The sequence below is a fragment of the Camelina sativa genome, chromosome 3 (genome assembly GCF_030686135.1).
Source record: "Camelina sativa cultivar CO46 ecotype springtype chromosome 3, ASM3068613v1".
NCBI lineage: Eukaryota > Viridiplantae > Streptophyta > Magnoliopsida > Brassicales > Brassicaceae > Camelina > Camelina sativa.
The window spans coordinates 30,037,060-30,059,278 of NC_141882.1; the positions used below are offsets into that span (position 1 = coordinate 30,037,060).

Consider the following 22,219-nt stretch of genomic DNA (forward strand, 5'->3'; position numbering starts at 1 on the left):
TTTATTTTTTTGTCCAGCCAACAAACACTCGACACTTACGGACCTAAAACCATAAAAGAGTATGCAATATAAAAACCTCTCTTAAATTTTTTTGTTTAATCTGATTTTTTTTTCTTTTTCTTCTCCACTAAAACTTGTCTTAGAACCCTTTGTGTTGGGATAAGGTAAGTTATCACAAAATTTGTGTGCTTCGTGGATCATGAGAAAAATGATATTTATAGTTAAAAGAAATCAAAGACAGCGAAACAAATATGATCACGAGATGTTCAACGAAGAAGTTATCTCATATATTTTAGTTGCAAGTTGCAACTTACAAACCATATAGTACAATAATACTGATAAACAATTATTTATATTATTAAAATATCATGATAAAATGAATTACAAACTCTAAATTACCAAGTAAGCAAATAACTTATTTTTTTAGATTAACTTATTCTTCTTACGTGAAAATATACCTTTTAACAAATTTGCTTTATTTTCGTATTCAAGATTGACTTTAGGTGTTTAGTAAAGGAAACACATTTGCGTCGTCCTCTTATATTTAAACTTAAAAAACGTAAAATAAAAAAGTAAAAAAAGAAAAGAAAACGATCAATTCAGCAAAAAGCGATGATGGGACAATATGTAAAGAAGAGAGTAAAGAGCCAATCATATCCATTTAGCCCAACCTTCATAGTGATCTCCATCGTATGAAAGCTACCTTTATGGTGTTATAAAAAAGAGAAAAAGAAAGAAAGCTATCTATATTATATATAAATTATTAAAGAGATGACATTCAAAATAGAATCAACAATATACATCAACCTCCAAAAGCGCGTATGTTATGAAATCTACGGGGAGCGTCATCGTAATTACTACTGTACTATTTTATTAATCACTAGAATTTGTATCGGCGGGCGAAATTTTAGATTTAAAAATATTTTCTATCAACAATATATATTTTTAGATCAAATATAATCATTCAAATTTTTAGGTACAAATATATATAAACACTAAACTTACTTAACTAAATAATATACAACAATATTGATAATAATATTTCTGTGACAAAGAAATAATTTGATATGTGTCACATAATAACTAAGATCACCTTAGATTTTCGCAGGAAAAATAAACTGTCTGTCATTGATAACTACCTCATGATCTTTTATTTTTGAGAGAATTTCTTTGTTATTCATATTTCAAAAAAATACTCTTTAAAAGTTTTGATGTTGATTATCGATTGTTTATCTAATTGTATATATCATTTATGATTAGATGTTGATACTAATATAACATTATTCTGTATAAAAGCTGAATATACTGAATTTCATGAATATTACGTAGTGTAAAAGTACATATATAATATTGTTATAACATCTTTTACAAGCTTGATTTACCCATCAAAACAAGTGCAACATACCATATATAAATGAACTTGCGACTAATTCATGAATGTATCTATTTTATTTTACTTTCTATGATTATATGGCCAAACGGTTGAGGCTGACTTGGAATCTATTAATCTATTTAATAATATATATCATGTATTTTTCTACAAACTCATTCGTTTCACACAATGAATGAGATATCAAAGATTTTAATTTAGTCACGTGTTTATCTTTTCAAATTTTAGTAATTTATTTTCAAACACTTTTAACTACAATTCTTTCGTCATTATCTATGGTGCACTCGTTGCCTTTCCACATCTACTTTCGTTTCACTTCTATTGGCTCACATATAACACATATTAGACTGCAAATTGATTTTCAAAACATGCTAAAATTATGTCTCTTTAATTATTATCTTTAGATACTCAAATTTGGATTAAAAGCATTTGATTCATTTGATGAAATATCAAATTTGTTTTCCTTTTTATCATGTTATAAACTAATATTTTTCCTCTTTAAAATTTTATACATTTAATTATATAAAATTTTGTTTTATTCTACCATGAATTTAAAATTACTTCCATTTGTAAAAATCATTAAGACATTTTAATAAATTTTTTTATTAATTGTATATAACATAAATATGCATTAAATGAATATTTAAAATTTATTTTAAAGTAAAAATATAATGTTGTTTAGGTGGATGGTTAGGTGGCAGAATAAGAAGATAGAAAAGCTAATTTTATAGATGTAGATGCATGGGATCAAAAACTCATAATTATGATACACCAAGAAAAGAACAAATCATTGTGGATACATTTGGAAGGAACAAAATAATACTCTAATTAATGTATATAATGTTCAGAAGGCACCAAAATGAGCCTAATCTTTATTTTTGTGCCTTTGGCTTCTTACTGCTAAAATCGTGCTTGACAGCTTTACTCTGTAAAAATTCGATTTTTTTCTTCACGAGCTAAATGAAACAGTATATAATGATGAATCTCACTTGGTCAAGAAAAAAAAAAATTACTATTAGATTTCAAAAAGAAAACAAACAAACACAAAAAAGTTTCTAAATTTCTCTCTTTCCTTTTCTTTATAACTTTTCACAAGACTAGATTTTGGAATCTCGTTCTTGAGAGAGAGAGAGAGAGAGAGAGAAAGAGAAAGAGACAGAGACAGAGGAAGAAGATGAGGAGGAGGGTGAATTGGGCGGTGGTGGCTCTGTTTACAGTATGCATTGTTGGGTTTGAGCTTAGATTCATCCATGGAGCCACAGATGCATCAGACAGTGAGTTTCTTCTTCTTCTTGATTCTTGTTCACTTTTTCCGCTTATTGGGTTGTCTAAAGTCTCAATCTTTTTCGTATATCCTTCAATTTTTTTATTCTGTTTTCATTCTTTCATCCATTTACCCAAAGTTTCAATCTTTTACTTCTCCTCAAATCTCACATCTGTTTAGTTTTTTTTTGGGGTTAAATCTTGAACCTTTATCTTATCTGTGTATCTTCAAACTTGGTTCTTCTGGAAAGCTTTTAATTTATAGTATAGACTTGGTGAAAGCAGAACAGATTTATGATTTATGGTTTGTGTGCTTTAATGAATGGTCTCTGATTTCTATTTAATGCAGCTTCGGCATTAAACACATTGTTCAGCAGTATGCATTCACCAGCTCAGCTAACACAATGGACTGCAGCAGCTGGTGATCCTTGTGGCCAGAATTGGAGAGGTGTAACTTGCTCCGGGTCACGAGTTACTCAAATGTTAGTGATTCTTTGTATCTAATTTCTTGTTTGCTAGTTTTAGTCATTTGGTTTACATCTAACATAAACTGAGTTATATCGACTTGGCTGGCAGAAAGTTACCTGGTCTTGAGCTCTCTGGAACACTTGGATACATGCTTGATAAATTGACTTCTCTTACCGAGCTGTAAGATCAATCTGTCAAATGCTTTAAACTGTTAATTGAAGTTGAGATAACGAGTTTTTTAATTTTGTAATCTTTCATGGAACTTGCAGTGATCTAAGCAGCAATAATCTTGGAGGTGATTTACCATATCAGCTTCCTCCAAATCTGCAACGATTGTATGTTCCATCAACCCTCCTTTTTATATTGGTTTCTAACTTAACAACCGTGTGTTCCGAGTTTATAATCCATGGTGTTTCAGGAATCTTGCAAATAACCAATTCACTGGAGCTGCTCAATACTCCATTTCTCATATGACACCACTTAAGTATCTGTAAGTAATTCCTTCACTTCACATTTCTCTAGACATCATCTCTTATAAAGATGTGAATATTAATGTTTTGTCTTGTGCAAAAATTCAGCAATCTTGGTCACAATCAGTTTAAGGGGCAGATAGCTATCGACTTCTCAAAGCTCAACTCTCTCACAACCTTGTAAGATCCTAGTAAAGATTGGTATTGTGCTCATTCAGTTTTGATCGTAGTCAAATATTTGACAAACTTACATGTGTTGCAGGGACTTCTCTTTCAATTCTTTCACGAATTCTTTACCAGGAACTTTCACCTCTCTAACAAGTTTAAAATCATTGTAAGTTTTCAGGAACCTCTGATTAAATCTGAAACTGTACCAGTTACTAAAACATGTGGCTTTTAACTTTACAGATACCTTCAGAACAATCAGTTCTCAGGCACAGTCGATGTCTTAGCCGGTCTTCCTCTGGAGACTCTGTGAGTAACCACTAACCAAACCTTATTACACGCGAAGCTGGTTTTTTTTTTTTTACATTCATTAACGTTTGGTTCTTCATGAATGTAATTCAGGAACATTGCAAACAACGACTTCACGGGTTGGATCCCCAGTTCTTTAAAGGGCATTACATTGATGTAAGTTCTCATTTCACACACATTTGCTTGTTTCTTTGAAACTTTTGATCTCACTTTTCTTGTTTCTTGCAAACAGAAAAGATGGCAACTCATTCAATACTGGACCTGCGCCTCCACCACCACCTGGAACACCTCCAATCCATGGCTCCCCGAGCCGTAAATCTGGAGGACATGAAAACCGGTCTAGTGGTGATCAGTCCACCAGCAATGGAGATTCCAAGAAATCAGGAATCGGAGCTGGTGCAATTGCAGGCATAATCATTTCATTGTTAGTAGTTACAGCTCTTCTTGTGGCTTTCTTCTTGTTCAAAAGGAAAAAATCAAAGAGATCATCATCCATGGACATTGAGAAAACTGATAACGAGCCTTTCACTCTTGCTTCAAACGACTTTCACGGTATGCACACATATACACCAACATTTCACCTTAATAAAATTTTGAACGTAGTTTAAGATTTAATCTAAGACTCCATATATGGTTGCAGAAAACAATTCCATTCAGAGTTCTATATCAGTTGAGACTAAGAAACTGGATACTTCGTTGTCTATTAATCTTCGGCCTCCACCAGTTGATAGAAGCAAATCATTTGACGATGATGATTCGACAAGAAAGCCTAGTGCTGTCAAGAAATCCATGGTGGTGGTTCCTTCACATGTGAAAGTCTATTCAGTTGCAGATCTCCAGATTGCTACTGGGAGTTTCAGCGTAGATAATCTTCTTGGAGAAGGGACTTTTGGACGAGTATACAGAGCTGAGTTTGATGATGGAAAGGTAGTATTGTTATCTTATAATGTAATTCTAATTACTTTCTCTTGAAATATGTCATAATGTTTTTAGAACACTCTTACCTTTCAGGTTCTTGCTGTGAAGAAAATAGATTCGTCTGCTCTTTCACATGGCATGACCGATGATTTCATTAAAATGGTATCGAAAATCGCCAGTTTGAATCATCCAAATGTGACCAAGCTTGTTGGTTACTGTGCTGAGCACGGACAACATCTCGTGGTCTATGAATTCCACAAAAATGGATCATTACATGACTTCTTACACTTATCAGAAGAGGAAAGTAAAGGCTTGGTGTGGAATTCACGAGTCAAGATTGCTCTTGGGACTGCACGCGCACTAGAGTAAATTCCAAAAACAATTCATTGCTTAGCCAAAGAAACTGAGTATTTTGGTTAACAGAAAGTATTGTTCTTGCAGGTACCTGCATGAAGTTTGTTCACCATCTATAGTTGACAAGAACATCAAATCAGCTAATATTTTACTCGACTCAGAGCTGAATCCTCACTTATCAGATTCCGGTCTGGCAAGCTTCCTTCCCACAGCTGATGAGGTTTGGATACACAGTCTCTTATCCAAACTCTGTACTATTTCTCAACTTATTTGGTTGCTTAGATCATTTTGATACGTGCAGTTAATAAACCAAACCGATGAAGGGTATAGCGCACCTGAAGTATCAATGTCAGGCCAGTATTCTTTGAAGAGCGACGTTTACAGTTTTGGAGTAGTGATGCTTGAACTCTTAACTGGGAGAAAACCATTTGACAGGTAAACTCTATTATGATTATAACTAGGCTTGATTTAGATGTGGAATGTGTTTCTGAATTTGAATCTTACAACTGGTAATATAAACTTGAGCAGCACGAGGTCAAGATCTGAGCAGTCAATGGTTAGATGGGCGACACCACAACTTCACGACATTGATGCTTTAGGCAAAATGGTTGATCCAGCTCTTAAAGGGCTTTATCCTGTTAAATCTCTCTCTCGATTTGCAGATGTTATCGCTCTCTGCGTCCAGGTAAATATAATGGTTACAAATCAAAATCTTGTAAGCAACTTGCAAAATCAAGAAAGTCTTTAACTGATTTTGGGTTTTGTTTATTAACAGCCGGAGCCGGAGTTTAGACCACCGATGTCCGAAGTTGTGCAGGCTCTGGTTGTGTTAGTGCAGAGAGCTAACATGAGCAAAAGAACTGTCGGAGTTGATCCACCGCAACGTTCTGGTAACCCCGACACGACCAATGATTACATGTAAAAGTCCTCTCTGTCAGATGAAGCCACAGAAACAACAAAAAGCAAAATTGGAAGATAAATAGCATTGTATAATCCCATTGTTTTATTGTATTTGTATGTTGTTCCAAAGTTTGTAGCTTCTCAAAACCAAATTCTTTTTTGATTTCTTTCAACATCAGTTCTATATTGGCTTGGTTTAATTCGTTCTTGATCATTTACGTGTTATCAATTTCGAAGGACGTGACATCAGAAAAGACCAACTTAGCAAAGAATCCAAAAGTATCTGACATTGATGAAACCTGAAAACAACCGAGTTACTGGAATAAGTAGTAAAACAAGTACTGCAAAAGAGAATGAAGGAGAAAGACACAAAGAACAAAGAGTGTTTCTGAGTTTTGCTTTAGGAGCGTTGTGATGAAGCAAACCGACTTCAATCTTTTTCTCTCTAATTGTAGACCATATACTTTGGAGTGGCACTGAACTTTTGGTAACCTTTGATAACTTTGTTCACTGCATCCAGAAAGTCTTTCTCAGTCACAGTCTTTCTCCTAGCTCTGATTGCGTACATTCCAGCTTCAGTGCATACACTTCTGATGTCAGCTCCTGCCAAAGACAAAAGATTAACAAAATCCCAAGTCAGAACAAATCTTTAAAGCACAAAAATGCATGAGAGCTGTTTCATGGTTGAGGGATCATTACCAGTCGAGTTTGGGCAAAGGCGAGCAAGGAGTTCGAAACGGATGTCTCTTTCGCAGTTCATTGTTCGTGTGTGAATCTTAAAGATCTGTGTTCTGCTCTCCAGATCAGGAAGACCAAACTCAACCTTACGGTCAAGACGTCCAGGACGTAAAAGAGCAGGGTCAAGTGTGTCAGGCCTGGATAAGAGAGTTAATACAGAAACACCAATGAGTCGATCCGTATTATAGAGTTGTGTAGTTTACTTATAGATGGTACAGGGATTGTGACTGACCTGTTTGTTGCCATAAGAACCTTGATGTTACCACGTGCGTCGAACCCATCAAGCTGATTGACAATCTCAAGCATAGTACGTTGGACTTCATTGTCACCACCTACACCGTCATCAAATCTTGCACCACCAATTGCATCAACTTCGTCAAAGAACACAATGCAAGCTTTCTTGGACCGTGCCATCTGAATAGAGAGTATTATACAGTTCAGAACAAAATATAGCAGCATTGGCTTGACAAACTCAGAAAGCGCAAGGGGTGCTTACAATCAATTACCTGAAACAGTTCACGAACCATTCTAGCTCCTTCCCCAACATACTTCTGAACAAGCTCACTGCCAATAACCCTGATAAAGCAAGCATCGGTTCTATTGGCCACAGCTCTAGCCAGAAGAGTTTTACCGGTACCAGGAGGACCGTAGCAGAGAACACCCTTAGGAGGATCTATTCCAAGCTTCACAAATTTCTCTGGATGAAGCATCGGCAGTTCAACAACCTACAACAACAGAGAAACTGTTAATCTTTGATGAAGATATTACATCACACCACTTGTCAAACTTTAGCAAAACATTGTAAGATAAGCACACAGAATATCAACAAAAGTTCAAAATACCTCTCGCATCTTTTCAATCTGCTCCTTGCAGCCACCAACATCATTGTAAGTTACATCAGGTTTCTCTTCGACTGTCATCATGGTCACGCTAGGATCGATTTTCGGAGGTAGAGGGATCTGTATCTGATATTTATTCCGATCAACTCTGCAAGTACAAATCAAAGACAGAACGTTCTCATAAGTTTTCATCGATATGAGAATTGCATAACGACTAAAAGGGTTCCTCTGAAGCAAATAAAACATCTAGAAAGAAGATACAACGGAGAACTGATAATTAGGTAGATACAAAACTCAGTTCATAAACAGAACATACCCCACACGCATGCCTTCTTCAATATCAGTGGGAGAAACTTTATCGCCAAGTCCAACAACAAACTGGAGTTAAGAACCAAAAACTAAATCAGTATAACCAAAAACATAAAAGTCTCTGAAACACACAATTGATTATGCAGCAAACCAGTAACAGCAACCAAGTGATATAATATAATGTACCTTAGCAATTTGTTTGACATTGATAACGTATTTGGCGTCTTCAGTGTTTGGACTTATAATCTTTGTGCATCTCGCAACCTGGACAGAAAAAACGTTTACCTTAATCCCTTATAGCCACCATGAGACAAGACGACCTATATCAGACAACTACCTAAAAACGAAAACCTACCTGAAGAGGTTGCTCCTCTTGCATCATTTGCTTATCAGATACAAGATCCCATTGACTGGGAGGAGCTAAACCAGTATCAGACTCCTTGATACCTGAAAGTGACCATATATATAAGCAAACCAATGACCATAAACAGAGAAGTCACTAGCTAATCAAAGTAAGCCCAACACTTGAGTGTGCACACACATACCACATAGATCGTTGATCTTCTTGGCGAGATCTTTAATTTCTTTCTCAGCTTTCTTGATAGGTGCAGAGTAAGGCCCTAACCCCTGTTTAGGAATAACATATACCAAGGTCAGCATATGTAATAAGAACAGATACAGTGAGGCAGGATTCACTCATCTAAGTAGCAGGTAGCACAAAATTGACCTAAGTAGAACAAATCAAAGCTCATCAAAGAGCAATTAAGAACGAATCTAGCTCAAAACTACTCATGAGAAAACATCAAATTGGTTTACAGAGAGACGAAACCCTCACATTCGAGAACACCAGACCTAGCAAATTTGACTAACAACACATGGACTCGTAACTAAAATCTACGCTGGATCCGAAACCTCCGATGAACCAGGAAGAGTAAAAAAGCGAAACAAACCCGAAACTCCAAATCAAATTTATTTAGGGTTCAAAGAAGGGGGAAGCTTACATAAGTCTTGAGGAGAGCGATATCGTCTTCGTCAAGAGGGCGAGGATTCTTCTCGTCTCTGATCTCGTCTTCAATGTCTCTCACCATTTTTCGCCGGAATTTGGAATCGGAGATTTAAGATTCTCAGAAAGCTCTGAGAGAAGAGAATGAATTAACGATTTATGTGTTTGTCTTGCACGAGAGGAAAAGAGAAAAGGAAGCTCTATTGGTCTCGTTACTGTATCTGAAAGCGTATATGTAGAACCCACACGTGCCCGCTCCCACGTGTAAACTGGGCTTTTTAAGCGAGGCCCATATTTTGTGTCTTGTTGGAGAGGTCAGATCATCAAACTGAGAATGAACCGAGATTTATTTTTCAATTATTCGGTTAAACCAAACCAAAACCGAAGGTCTACCCATAGACGCATAAATTGGACCGTGAATCGCAGGCCATTTGGTAGTTATTTTGTTTGTATCCTTTAATTCTTTTGTTCTTTTACTTTTGTAATTCTTGTTTCATACTATGATCCAATTTAGGATTTAGAGTATCCTTGTAGTTCAAAATCGTAACAAGAAGTTTCTAAAGCAACAAGGAATCAAAAGAAAGAAGAAAAAAAGAATTGGAGCGTAATGTTAGCTTCAAAGAGCTGAAATCATTATGTTCTAAGAAAGAAGTGCCAAACGGGTTAAACTAGATTGCGATATTTAAGAACATCGTTCTTATTGAGATGAAAGGATTTGCAAATCTCTAATATGGTCGCCTCGTCAAGTCCTTCCTCGCCAGCTTTACGAATTAGCTGATGTAACTCTTCTGATGGAAGCAAAATCTGTTTCATGAGGAAAACAAAGACAAGTAAGAAACAAGATACTTTCCATCAAGTTTCTTTGATGACAGAGAGATGGAGAAAGAGATAAGATCAGCTTACACATGTGGGAGATTGAGATTTTTTTTCCGGGTTGCTGTTGTTTTTGTTGCTTTCGTCTGCATCATCACTTGAGTCTGGTTTCTGAGGATCCGACTGGTCTGCGATGAGCTTAAGCAGCTTCTCACTTCCCTAACATGTCAATAAAGATAATTTTGGGTTTATATAAAACCTCTACGATAATATGGAATCATGCATCGAGATTCGAGAAGCAAAGATGACAGACCTGAAGAGCCCGCCAGTGAGAATATGTACGGAATAAGACCCAGAAAAACGGTATGTTTGGTAATGGCAGTACCTAAATGGAAAGAAGAAAAGGCTTTGGTGGTTATCATACTCGAAAAAAATAAACCCGAGTTAGTTGAGGGCTATAGCTACATACCATAAATGCACTGGTCACTGGAAGCAAAGTTACTGAACCAACTAGGTACTTCTTGTGCAGGATTGTTCCACTGCAACAAATCCAATTAAAAAAAAAAAACATCGGTGATACAAGGAAAGTGGATTCTGAATCTATGACTACACCTGAAAACCGGATATAAAGTTTCATCGTTTGAGACGGCGGGTAGCAAAGTGAGTTACCTCATGGCAATGTGCCGTAGTCTCCTGCGTACAAGTCTAGGATCTAAACTGAAACATTTGACACGGATTAGCTAAAACGGTAACCAATCCGAACTCACCAGAATATACTTATAAGTTATAAAGACATGATCAAATCATCCATTTGAGGTATATTGGTCCTCAAGGTTAAAGAATTCGAGAAAAGGAGAGTGAAGAGAACCTCGGAGGATAAGTGACTTGTACAGAAGTGACCTCCTTGGATATAGACTTCAAGAAAATCTCAGACGGTTTAACACGAGCTAAAAGCTTCAATCCAAACCTATACATCCCAACCAAAAAAACCACAACTTGGCATTAAGGTTATCAATAAACATAGACCAAAAGACAAAACCTCAAAAATGTCTCAAAATACAAACCCATGAATCTTGTTCTTCATTGATCCATCTGGCGCTTTCTCAAGACCCACCCAAGCTTTATTCATCTACCATTACAACAACAACAAGAACAATAATTCTTCAGACTTAGTATTGGAGAAATAAAGGAAGAAGACTGATTTAGAAAAACCCTTCTTTTATCTCATTCCTAGTGGTCCTAGATGAGGTTCGTTGTCTAATCAGAAACAAAACCAAAGCTTGTTAATTGGTCGAAATTTTATACACCCAATAAATCTAACTAGACGCCACATTGAACACACGGGTATTGTATTTGTAAGCTTTATATAAAGAGATAAAGTTTCAATGTAACTATACCTTGTCAGAGATGAAATCAACGAGAAGCTCTGCGTTGGCATTGATGGGTTTCGATTCAGATGATAATTTCTTCCATAAACCTCGTAAAGTGGTCGGAGTAACACCTGACGGCGATTGAGCAGCGAAAGGATCAACAGATCTGCTGAAACACCACTTCTTCCCTTTGATCGGGAAAACCACCAACCTCGCTCTCATGATCACTCTCAAACAGAAAGGCGAAAAGTCTGAAAAAAGTTTCGATCTTTAAGTTTAGGATTTGTCAATTTGTTATCTGGGTATTGCTTTTTAGACAACGTGGGTTGTTTTGTATATTCAAAGGAAAAAATCAATCGAAGCTTTTAAGGTAATTTATAGCGATGAACCGACAAAGCCTAATAAATATATTTCACGAGGAAAGACGAAGAAGCGGCGGCGCGTCTTTGGGTATATATATGGACAAAATTTATATATAAGCGTGTGTATATGTGTGCTATACTGAAACAGTCTTTGAGATTTGGTTTAACAAAAAGGTCGTCTTATTGTGGATCAGAAGCAAATAACAAATAATTAGTATCTAACTTAACTGAAGCAATGATAAACTGATATATATAATGATCTCAGATTATATTAGAAGAAACTGTAGCCTGGCTTTATTGTATGTATGATACACTAGTAGTAAAACTATACACCAAAAAGAAGAAGAGAATTAGGCCGTTTATGATGATGAGAACTCACAAGACAGAGACTAGTTTGCGTGTTAATGGGTTTATTCATGATCTGCTACAAAATTAGGCTGCTCGTTTGCACAGAGATACTCATCGCATTCTGACGCTGTTCCCCAGTCTTTTCTGAGTCTGAGGATATCCTCTGTAAAGGTGGAACCCGAGGCACCAATGAATACGCTTGACATTGCGCATATCGTCTTATCCAACATTGCTTCCACCTTTAAAAATAAGAATTTCCCAAGTATGATTTTGTTAACTTGTGTATCATCATCATTCATCCAATATGGTGGAGGAAAGAAAACACACCTGTGAGTCACCTTCGAGACCATGTCTGTACAACAATGCATCCCATTTCTCAGCTGAATCACGAGCTGGTCGCTTCACAAGGGGGATAGTCTTTCCATTCAGGATCAACAGCGATTGTAGCAGACCAGTTTCGCTTTCGGCTGCATCAGTTGAAAGGTATATAACCGGAGCCTCGACCTTCTCAATCAGACGAGTGATGCAGTTAGCAGCTTGAGGAATGGGGTAAAAGCAACTTGGATTCTTGGCATTACTGGCACAAGACAGAAAAATTTCTTAGCTACGGTTCTTGATTTAATCTTCATAATGAAATGAACAGAGCTTCACCAAAAGCTACTATGATAATTAAAAACAATCCATCTTTAACACCATAGAGAAAAGAAGCTATTAAGAAAATTCTATTCTTGATACAAGTGATAATGCCCATACTTATTCATAAATATGATAACCTGGTCAATGGAATTCGCCTAAACTAAGTAGATGTGCAACTCCAATTATTCATTGACATAAGTTCAGCCACACTTCTAAATGTTACCATACAATTAATGCTATAACTTGGTCAAGACTAAGTTACCTACATTGTCACCAAATCTAGTATTTAGATAAGCACAGTTCTTTATACCATTCATTCTACAAGAGAATTAGAAGAGAGAAAGTCTAGCAGAGAAGAATTCTCACATTCAGTTACTATACTACTAGAGAACTCAAAGAAGTAGAAAAATAGATCATACCAAAACTTCAAGAATCCATGCCTGCGGAAATGAAGAGAGATGAAGTTCTTGCCAAGGAAAGTCTGAATAAATCTCTGTGCAGTGAGCAAAATAAGCCGGTTTGGTTCAATCAAAGTCTTGCACTTGTGAGCAACAGGACCACCAGGCTGCATCACCCACTCTCTCTCAACATTAGCATAGAAAACATCCCCAATCGCAATCACATCATCATCTGATCTGAAATTAGTCTCCACTTCCTCAGCAGTCTTGTTGCTTGGCCTCGCAATATCTTCTTCCCATGGCGTGTCTAGCTTCCCTCCAATGGTGATCCCCAAAGCTTTCAACTTTGTAACATGCTCTTTATCTACATAACAAGGCTCCGGTATGGAGAAGTAGCATATGAATCTATCAATATGAACATGATGATGCTTCTTCCTATTCTTATCCTTCTTCCAAAACTCCTCAAAAGAAACCACAACAGTTCTCCCCAAACAAGTATTGATTCGATCAATATCAATGATTCTACTGTAATGGTAATCAAATCTATGGCTAGGGATCACAAGAACACGATTCAGCAATGCAGCAAAGAACATATGCTTCTCCAAACAAATCAAGTGATTACTCATTTGACCAGACAAGCAAATGGCGAAAAGGAACTTATCTGGCCTCGGCTTCCATTGAATCGTCCTCCTCCCATTCAACTTCCGATCTATTTTCCGGCAACTTCCGCCGGCTAGGTAACCACCTAATGAACCGCCGAGTTCAACATTTCCAGTTTTATGCGGAGACAGTAGTGCATTTTGGATCTGTCTGTTCAACGAAACCTGCCGGAAAACTGCAGATTTCACGTCTTCGATCGTTGATAAATTCGATAAAGTGTGGTTCCAGAGAGAGAAGAGATCGATCTCTTGCTTCCTGAGAAGATACAGCGCTTGAAGATCCGATTCATGAGCCCGACCCGACAATGTATTTGACCGGAATACAGAGTCAGGAACTTTGACGGAGAAGTAATTGCTGAAATCGGTAGATAAGTAAATGAGGATGATGACGATAGGGAGGAAGATAACAATGGACTGTTTCTTAGTGAGGTTGAGCTTCAAACTCCGTCTTAAACGTGATCGGAGACTCTCCACGTCGAAGGTAGGTCGTTGCTCTGCCGCCGCGTCGCTGCCACGAAATTGGTTTATTTGAGAATCTGATTCCTCGAGCAGATTCTGGATATCGGCTTCTTCATCTGGAGACGACGACGAAGAAGACTCTTTCACCATTGATGATACGTCACAGTCGTTGCCGGAGATCAACCCGGAACCGTCGAACCCATATAGCTAGCTAGACTTTTATCCAAGATCCGACCCGGTATACACCACGTGGCATGTCTTCATGAGTTCATTCACATTTAAAGATGAAAATTTTAATAGGACACCGTTTAGACTGGACGTAAACCACGTGGCCTTTCTTTGTTCACGTTACGGTCACCAGCACAAAGTAAGGCCCATTAGCCCAGTAAAGGGTAAAACGGGTCGAGTCATTAGAACGAGTCCGGTCTCGTTATCCATCGCCTCCTTTGTTGCTGCGTCAAAGCCAGACAGAACACAGAAGTATCAATCTTGTTCGTTGAAATTTTGCTTGTGTGGCTTTTTAGTCTTTTGGTTTTCTGGGTTTTTTGTTTAGTTAGTGACTTACTGTTGGTGATGGGTTTTGACGATTGGTGGGCCCGTAGGAGAAGCCCATTAGGAAGCGATGGCTGCATGTGATAATGGGCCTACTGCGGGCTTAGGAAAGGGATCCGCCTGAGAAGAACGCTGGGTCAAATCTGGGAGGAGATCGGGGGATCGAGAAGCGAGATTTTAGGAGTATACAGAGGTGATAGTAGGCATGACCACAGTTACAATTATCACGGTTATGATTTATCAACCACCGGTTACGGTTAAAAATTTTGTTTAACTTTAACCGTTTATTAAACGGTTAAACGGTTACGGTTAAATACGGTTCCAGTTGAAGTGGTTACAGTTATATACAGTTACGGTTATTTGATAATATGATACGGTTAACATTATTTGATGATATAATATAATTAATATTATTTATTTATAATTAATATCTTTTTTTAGTGTATTCATATTTCTATATATCATATAATTCATATTAAATAAATAAATATTAGTATATTTTATTACATTTTTAAAACAGTTACGATTAACAAATTACGGTTTAACTATGCGGTTAACCAATGGTTTTGATATGGTTACAGTTAATTAACGGTTATGGTTAATATAACTTAACCACATATTTACGGTTAACGGTTACGGTTTTTAACCATTTTATACGGTTACGATCTGGTTACGGTTCGGATACGGTCCGATTACGGTCCGAAATACGGTTACGGTTTGATTTTGGTCATGCCTAGGTGATAGTTTCGAAGTAGTTATCATTTAAATACTCGAGCTGAGATAAGAAAAGGATTCACTTGTAACTTCGCAAGAACATATAAGAAAAGAGCATAAATTTCAGTCCAGTTTGTCATTTCTTCTGAGTTCATACTGGTTTCTACCAAAAGCTTGCCCAAATCTTAACTTGTCGATCAATACTTTAAATTGTTGTTTCTCATATCAACAATTACTGTTTAGAATTCTACTTCAGTATTGATTGAGACTCTCAATTTTTTTTCCAATTTTCTTTCTTTTCTAATAATGTGTTGACCCCTCTGTCATTGTAACGCCCGTTTCCCGAAAAGATATGAAATATTGAAGTTTATATCGAGAACTGGAGTGAAGTCGTTTTAATTTCCGGTTGGTTTACTAAGGTGCTAACTGGTTCTCCCGCTACCTCTCGCAAACGCTGCGTTTGCGGCTGGTAGCGGTTGCTAGCGATTGGTACCAATCACACAAACTGCTCCAAATCGTTTCCAACCGCTTCAAACCACTGAATTCCAAAAGCTGCTTCCCGCAAGCGTTTGCGGTTGCGGGCGATTGCGGTTGGAATTTTTTTTTTTAAACATGAAACAAATCAATGATAATAAAATAATTTTTTAATATATTTTTTATTCATTAAGGATGGGAGAAAATAATGTACGGATACAATTGAGAATATTAAAAAATAAAAAATTCGAAGAAAATAAGATTTCACTTAACAATAACCCAGAAAAGTTGACGTAAATTTAATGGCATATCGCATGTAAGTTCAAAAAAATCTAAATAAATATAACATTTTATTAGAAATTTAAGAAAATAAGATTATTTGTGAAAAATATAAAAACAAATCACCAGCGACTCTTTTCAACTCTCGTTTGATCATTTCTACCGATGCAACTACTGCTCCACGGAACTTATTGAGTGTGTGAGATTTAAGAAAGAAGATCTACTATCTAAAACATATGTTTTTATCATTTATAAAATTACTTGATAAATTGGTAAAAAGCCAAATGCATAAAGTAATAAGTATTTTTAATATGAAAAATATTTGTTTTTTGAATAATTATTTTAGTACTTTTAATGAATTTTAATTATAAATAAAGTTTAATATTTTTTTGATGTTTTTAAACATTTATATAATTATATTTTACATTTATTATGTTTTAACCGCTATTGCACCCGCTGGTCAACCAGTCCTAAAACTCACACAAACACACCCATTTTAAAACGCTAAACCAGTCATTCAAAACGCTCAGTAACGCTTGAAACTGCAACCACCCGCTTCCGCAATCTCCCGCAACCGCAACCGCAAACGCAGCGTTTGAACCAGTCAGGCCCTAAGATGGTCGATTTATTAATTAAATCAAAGGATGGTTTAATTAATTCTTGTTAAGGTAAACCTGGTTTAATCTAATTAAACCAAAAAGCCCTATTTGAGGATGACGCCTCCTTCTCTTTTGTGGTCGACAGAGAAGGAGAGAAACATAGAGAACTCTTGGTTATTTGGTGAGAAGGAGAAAAAGATTAAAAAAAACTTTGTATTAGAGAGAAGGAGAAGGAGCAAAATCTTTAGGGTTTGGGAGGAAACAGTTTCGACGTATCAGATCGTACTCAAAGTTTCATGAGACACGTTTTCTCAGACGCGAAATGGGACCATCGGGTATTGTAACTGAGATCGTGGTTTTGTCTGGTTTCTGATCGGCACGGGATTTTGTGGGAAGCTTCGTGACATCTAGGGATACCTTTTCACCGAAGGGATTTGATAGTTAACAGACGTTTCTGAACTGTTTCAGACGTGAGGAGAGTTTTTCCTGGTTGTATTTGTTGTTAGAATCAGCTTGTTAAGGTGACTACGTGACCATGAGCTTATCTGAGCGATTGAGATGTATGACTTGTTTTTTGTGATGATGTGTAGGTGTGGTGAATATGTTATTGGATGTTCTGTTTAATGGCTGGTTTGTTATGTTTTATTTGTGGTTGTACTCTTGATTTGCTTGTGTGTATAGCTCGTAGACGGGAGGATCGTCTCACTGGGTGTTTATGGTAATACTCACGCATCTCATTGTGTTTGTGGTGCAGGTAATGTATAGCGTGCAATCCATGCGATGAGGAGGAGGATGATCTAGAGTCTTGATTGTGTATTCTTGGTTATGTTATTTATGTTGGAACCTTATGCAAAAACATGTTAGATTTGTGGATAGAATGGTTAGAAAAGATATTGTATTGGTGATTATTGTTATATGTATTCCGCTGTGCATGTTATTTATTAATTGAGTTATAATTAATTATTATCGGGTATTTATTATATTATTATTATTAATAAAAAAACAGGTCAGACTGTTTCAGTTTGGTATCAGAGTCCTTACGGTTCTAGAGCAGGTTAATGGATGGTTTATAGTGGTTTAAGGGAACTTAATTGGTGGAATTATTTTCCTGTTGCTTGGTGCATGATGTTTGTGAATGGTTGTTGTGTGATGGAAATTGATTATGAGTAGTTAGTCAATTTGAGTGAGTTTGGAGTCTTTGAATCATTCTCTATGATCATTCAATGAGATTCCACAGTAAGTTGTTTTCTGTGATGTGGTTTTAGCTTCTCTACGGGAAGTGCAATGTGCAATTAAAAGTGTTGGAAGAGGTGGATCGAGAAATACCGTTAGCGGTGATTTGTGAAAGTGGATGTGTTGCAAATAGATTTCCGAGAAGTTAGCGTGGAGATTTATTATGGATTTTTTCTTTTGGGACTTGTGTGTCATGTGGAAAAGAAAATAGCTCGAGATTTCTATAAATGGAAAATTTTCATAAATAGATAGTTTCTAAAAATAGAAAGTTTTATGAAAAGTTTGAGCTTGTCTATTTCTGGAAAGAGTGTGTGTGAACACGCAAAGTGGTTGGGATGTTTTACAGTGTGGCCAAGGTGGAGGTGATGTTCCGGGAGGGAATCTGGTGATTGGTAGAAAATTGCGATGTTTTAAGAGGATCACGGGGGTGGGTCCTGGTTGAGGAAATGCTTATAGACATTATGACATGGTTGCTATAGGGACGAAGTCCTGAACAACTCATGAGGAGATTGGGTTTCTCCTTAGGGGACGGGGGTTCCCTAGATACCGATAGCTCGAGGGACTGCGGTCTTGAGGGTGGCATAGGAGATGGGGATTATCTTGGTACCGAGATCTCGAGGGTGACGACCTGACGGTGACACGGTATGGCTCGAAGATGGGGGGGTTTGAGAGTGAGAACGGTATGGCTTGAAGGTTTCGACCTAAGAACAGGTGAGTTGGGGTCAAAAGTGTCAAGGACATGGGGATAAGCAGTGTGACCAGATGCAGATTTGGGGATTGATGGGGGTTCAATCTCAGATTTTTTTTAGTGTCATCGGATGAGGATTTAGGAGATTAATTGGGGTTCAATCTCATATTTCCTATTGTGACCGGATGCGGATCTCGGGGTTGATGGGGGTTCAATCTCGGGGGTTTCTGTGTGTTGACCGGGAGGGTCATGTTTCTGTTGGTCGGGGCCAGAGTTGTGGTGATTGGGAGAGTCATGTTTGGGTTGACCGATGGGTTCAGGTTGGTTTGGGTCGGTGGTGTTCTGGTTGCGGTAGACCGGATGGGTAGGTGGTGCGAACCGTTGTGGTGGTGGTTGGAGGAGTTTTGCAGATGAGTGGCAGTGTGTTCAGATTCGAGGACGAATCTTTTGTTAGAGGGGGAGAATTGTAACGCCTGTTTCATGAAAAATATGAAATATTGAAGTTTATATCTAGAATTGGAGTGGAGTCGGTTTAATTTCCGGTTGGTGTACTAAGCTGGTCGATTTATTAATTAAATCAAATGATGGTTTAATTAATTCTTGTTTAGGTAAACCTAGTTTAATTAGATTAAACCAAAAAGCCCTATTTGTTTCTTTATGAGGATGACGCCTCCTTCTCTTTTGTGGTTGACAGAGAAAGAGAGAAACAGAGAGAACTCTTGGTTATTTAGTGAGAAGGAGAAAGAGATCAACAAAGCTTTGTATTAGAGAGAAGGAGAAGGAGCAAAATCGTTAGGGTTTGGGAGTAAACGGTTTCGACGTATCAGATCGTACTCAAACTTTTGTGAGACATGTTATCTCAGATGCGAATTGGGACCATTGGGTATTGTAACTGAGATTGTTGTTTTGTCTGGTTTCTGATCGGCACGAGATTTTGTGGGAAGCTTCGTGACATCTAGGGCTAGATTTTCACCGGAGGGATTTGATAGTTAACGGACGTTTCTGGGCTATTTCAGACGTGAGGAGAGTTTTTCCTGGTTGTATTTGTTGTTAGAATCAGCTTGTTAAGGTGATTGCGTGACCATAAGCTTATATGAGTGATTGAGTTGTATGACTTATTTTGTGTGATGATGTGTAGGTGTGGTGAATATGTTATCGGATGTTCTGTTTAATGGCTGGTTTGTTATGTTTTATTTGTGGTTGTACTATTGATTTTGCTTGTGTGTATAACTCGTAGACGGGAGGATCGTCTCACTGGGTGTTTCTGGTAATACTCACTTATCTCATTGTGTTTGTGGCGCAGGTAATGTGTAGCGTGGAATCATGGCGATGAGGAGGAGGATGATCTAGGATCTCGGTTGTGTGTTCCTGGTTATGTTATTTATGTTGGAACCTTATGCACAAGCATGTTAGGTTGGTGGATAGAATGGTTATGAAATATATTGTATTGGTGAATTTTGTTATATGTATTCCGCTGTGTATGTTATTTATTGATTGGGTTGTAATTAAATATTATGGAGTATTTAATTATATTATTATTATTATTAAAAGAAAACGGGTCGGGTCGTTTTAGTCATACTCAGTACTTGGAACAAAAGAATGAAATGTAGACACTACTAATCAACTGGAAAAAAAAAACTAGACAAAGTTTTAAAACATAAAGTTGAAAACTTAGATAAGTTTCAAATTCTCAGCATAGTCTAGAGAGGTGTAAAGTCTCTTACCCTTAAACATTTCAAGACCTTGTATTTGAACTGTTGTGAGAGTCTTACTCTCAAGGTTGAAGTAATATATGTAAAATGCGTCTAGTGGACAGTAGCAAGGTGACAAGACAACTTCACCTCCACCAGTCATTCCAACAATGAAAATGACTAATTTTGTACGCTCAACTATGTCGTTCCACAAAGGAGGCAATGCGTAAATATATTTGGTCCAAATATATTTCTCAGCATCTTCAAGAACCCACAACTCAATTAGTCTTCGAGAGAAAAAACTAAAGTGAAGCGCACCTAATTTACCCTTGTAGTTGATCAAAGTAGAATAAATAGTGATCCACATGCATTCATCTATGTTGATAAAGCTAAACTTCTCGGACACAACATCAAAGCACGCTATCGTGGTAATTTTGTTTCCTATAAACAACCCAGCTGTATAATACAAAATACCATCTATGCATATTCCATTTGAATTAGGAAAATGGGGTTGCATTGGACTTTCCTCCATAAATGTTTTCTAGAGTCCAATGTCAAAACTTGATGCTCATCACACGTATTAGGGATAACGCCCGACTTGATGCACAACACTTTTAACTGTTTGTGAATCGGATCATACCCTAAGTAAGCTCTTGTCGTCTTAGTATGATCAACACTCTTCAATTCCACTTTGGGTAGAGTTACAGACTGCCCTGTGACTGGGTTAGAAAGAACTAAAGTCTCTTCACTCCCCTTATCTCGATTGCAGATAAATCCACAAAGAGGTGAATCGATCACAAACAAAAAATCTGCGGGACAGTTCTTATGTTGAACTTGGTAATGGGTGGGCACAAGAAAGGTATTATTCTCATCTAGATTTTGAGGGTGAGGTGAAGAGAAGAAGAATAACTTGCCATTATCTTCCACGGTGAAAAGGAGCAGGGGTGAACTGAAAGAGTCGTCGTCGTCAAGAACAAGTCCGTGAAATAAGGACTGCGAAGAATGGATTCCAAGAGTTTCGATACGCAACGAAACCTAGCTATAGACTTTGCTGGAACTCTCGAAAGAATATCCATGAGGAGATCCATTGGGATTTCTCTTGAACATCCCACAGGCGGCTTGCCTTCTTCAAGATCCCTGAGGGAGGATACTTTATCACCAACCCCAACATCAAACTGGAAATTACCAAGCAAAACTCAAAATCAATCAATATAATAACCTTTAAGTAAATCAGTATGCATCAATCTAAATTCGAATGAATCACGAGGGTTCTAAAGGCGAACACTTACATAAGTCTTGAAGAGAGGATGAGGATGCTTCTCGTCTCTGATCTCGTCTTCAATATCTCCCACCATTATTATTAACTTTTTTTTTTATCGGAGATTTGACATTCTTATTAAGGTTTTTAAAGTGAGAAGAGATTGATATTCACTATATATTAATAGAGAAAGCAATCTCACCAAAAATACTTGGATTCACCTCTAGAGGTGAACCTCTCCATTCACCTTATTCTTTTCAACCAATCAAAATCTTTTATACATTATCTCATTTTAAAAATAAATTAAAATTAAATTAAAAAGCAAAACCAATTAAAGAAACAAATTATATATACTTTTAATTTAGGAAATTTAAATATTGGTTTAGTTTAGATTTTACAACTAGAACAAAATTATGTGTCGGTTTGGGTATACAAATAAATTGTTTAGGGTTTAGATTTTACAATCAAAATGAAATTATGTCGGTTTGGGTTTACAAATAATTTTTTTAGGGTTTAGATTATATAATTAAAACGAAATTATATATCGGTTTGAGTTTACA

General features: G+C 36.9%; 5 protein-coding genes across 8 annotated transcripts; 1 reads left to right on the forward strand and 4 right to left on the reverse strand.

Moving 5' to 3' along the window:
• The first annotated feature begins 2,182 nt into the window (after positions 1-2,182).
• SRF6 (STRUBBELIG-receptor family 6) lies at positions 2,183-6,451 on the forward strand. Its single transcript, XM_010502733.3, has 16 exons — positions 2,183-2,664; positions 3,003-3,135; positions 3,230-3,301; positions 3,391-3,456; positions 3,540-3,611; positions 3,700-3,771; positions 3,854-3,925; positions 4,000-4,065; positions 4,159-4,221; positions 4,298-4,617; positions 4,706-4,992; positions 5,077-5,348; positions 5,425-5,557; positions 5,639-5,772; positions 5,866-6,022; positions 6,113-6,451. The coding sequence occupies exons 1-16, from the start codon at positions 2,565-2,567 to the stop codon at positions 6,257-6,259; spliced, it is 2,166 nt and encodes a 721-aa protein (XP_010501035.2). The 5' UTR covers positions 2,183-2,564; the 3' UTR covers positions 6,260-6,451.
• A 47-nt stretch (positions 6,452-6,498) lies between these two features.
• Positions 6,499-9,395, reverse strand: LOC104778313 (26S proteasome regulatory subunit 7 homolog A). Its single transcript, XM_010502734.2, has 10 exons — positions 9,125-9,395; positions 8,669-8,750; positions 8,479-8,570; positions 8,310-8,387; positions 8,131-8,192; positions 7,818-7,962; positions 7,482-7,700; positions 7,208-7,389; positions 6,937-7,112; positions 6,499-6,840 (listed from the first exon to the last, which is right to left on the reverse strand). Exons 1-10 carry the CDS (start codon positions 9,209-9,211, stop codon positions 6,683-6,685), a joined length of 1,281 nt encoding a protein of 426 aa, XP_010501036.1. The 5' UTR covers positions 9,212-9,395; the 3' UTR covers positions 6,499-6,682.
• A 240-nt stretch (positions 9,396-9,635) lies between these two features.
• Positions 9,636-11,853, reverse strand: LOC104778314 (K+-H+ exchange-like protein). Of its 4 annotated transcripts, none has more exons than XM_010502735.2 (8): positions 11,337-11,853; positions 11,004-11,068; positions 10,808-10,906; positions 10,609-10,656; positions 10,409-10,478; positions 10,253-10,324; positions 10,030-10,158; positions 9,636-9,930 (listed from the first exon to the last, which is right to left on the reverse strand). In XM_010502735.2, exons 1-8 carry the CDS (start codon positions 11,529-11,531, stop codon positions 9,790-9,792), a joined length of 819 nt encoding a protein of 272 aa, XP_010501037.3. In that variant the 5' UTR covers positions 11,532-11,853; the 3' UTR covers positions 9,636-9,789. The 4 variants fall into 4 exon arrangements, with proteins under 4 accessions (XP_010501037.3, XP_087363224.1, XP_019099521.2 ...); XM_087507098.1 differs by having other exon boundaries at positions 10,609-10,651; positions 11,337-11,681; XM_019243977.2 differs by having other exon boundaries at positions 9,724-9,930; positions 10,030-10,085.
• Positions 11,854-11,915: 62 nt separating this feature from the next.
• Positions 11,916-14,669, reverse strand: LOC104778315 (O-fucosyltransferase 14). Its single transcript, XM_010502736.3, has 3 exons — positions 13,075-14,669; positions 12,347-12,596; positions 11,916-12,258 (listed from the first exon to the last, which is right to left on the reverse strand). The coding sequence occupies exons 1-3, from the start codon at positions 14,319-14,321 to the stop codon at positions 12,082-12,084; spliced, it is 1,674 nt and encodes a 557-aa protein (XP_010501038.2). The 5' UTR covers positions 14,322-14,669; the 3' UTR covers positions 11,916-12,081.
• A 5,641-nt stretch (positions 14,670-20,310) lies between these two features.
• On the reverse strand, positions 20,311-21,857 carry LOC104778316 (F-box protein At1g53790). The gene is given in 4 exon segments (XM_010502737.3): positions 20,311-20,914; positions 20,917-21,358; positions 21,361-21,576; positions 21,691-21,857. Coding segments are annotated over 4 exon segments (1,257 nt in total). The 5' UTR covers positions 21,757-21,857; the 3' UTR covers positions 20,311-20,381.
• Positions 21,858-22,219: the final 362 nt, after the last annotated feature.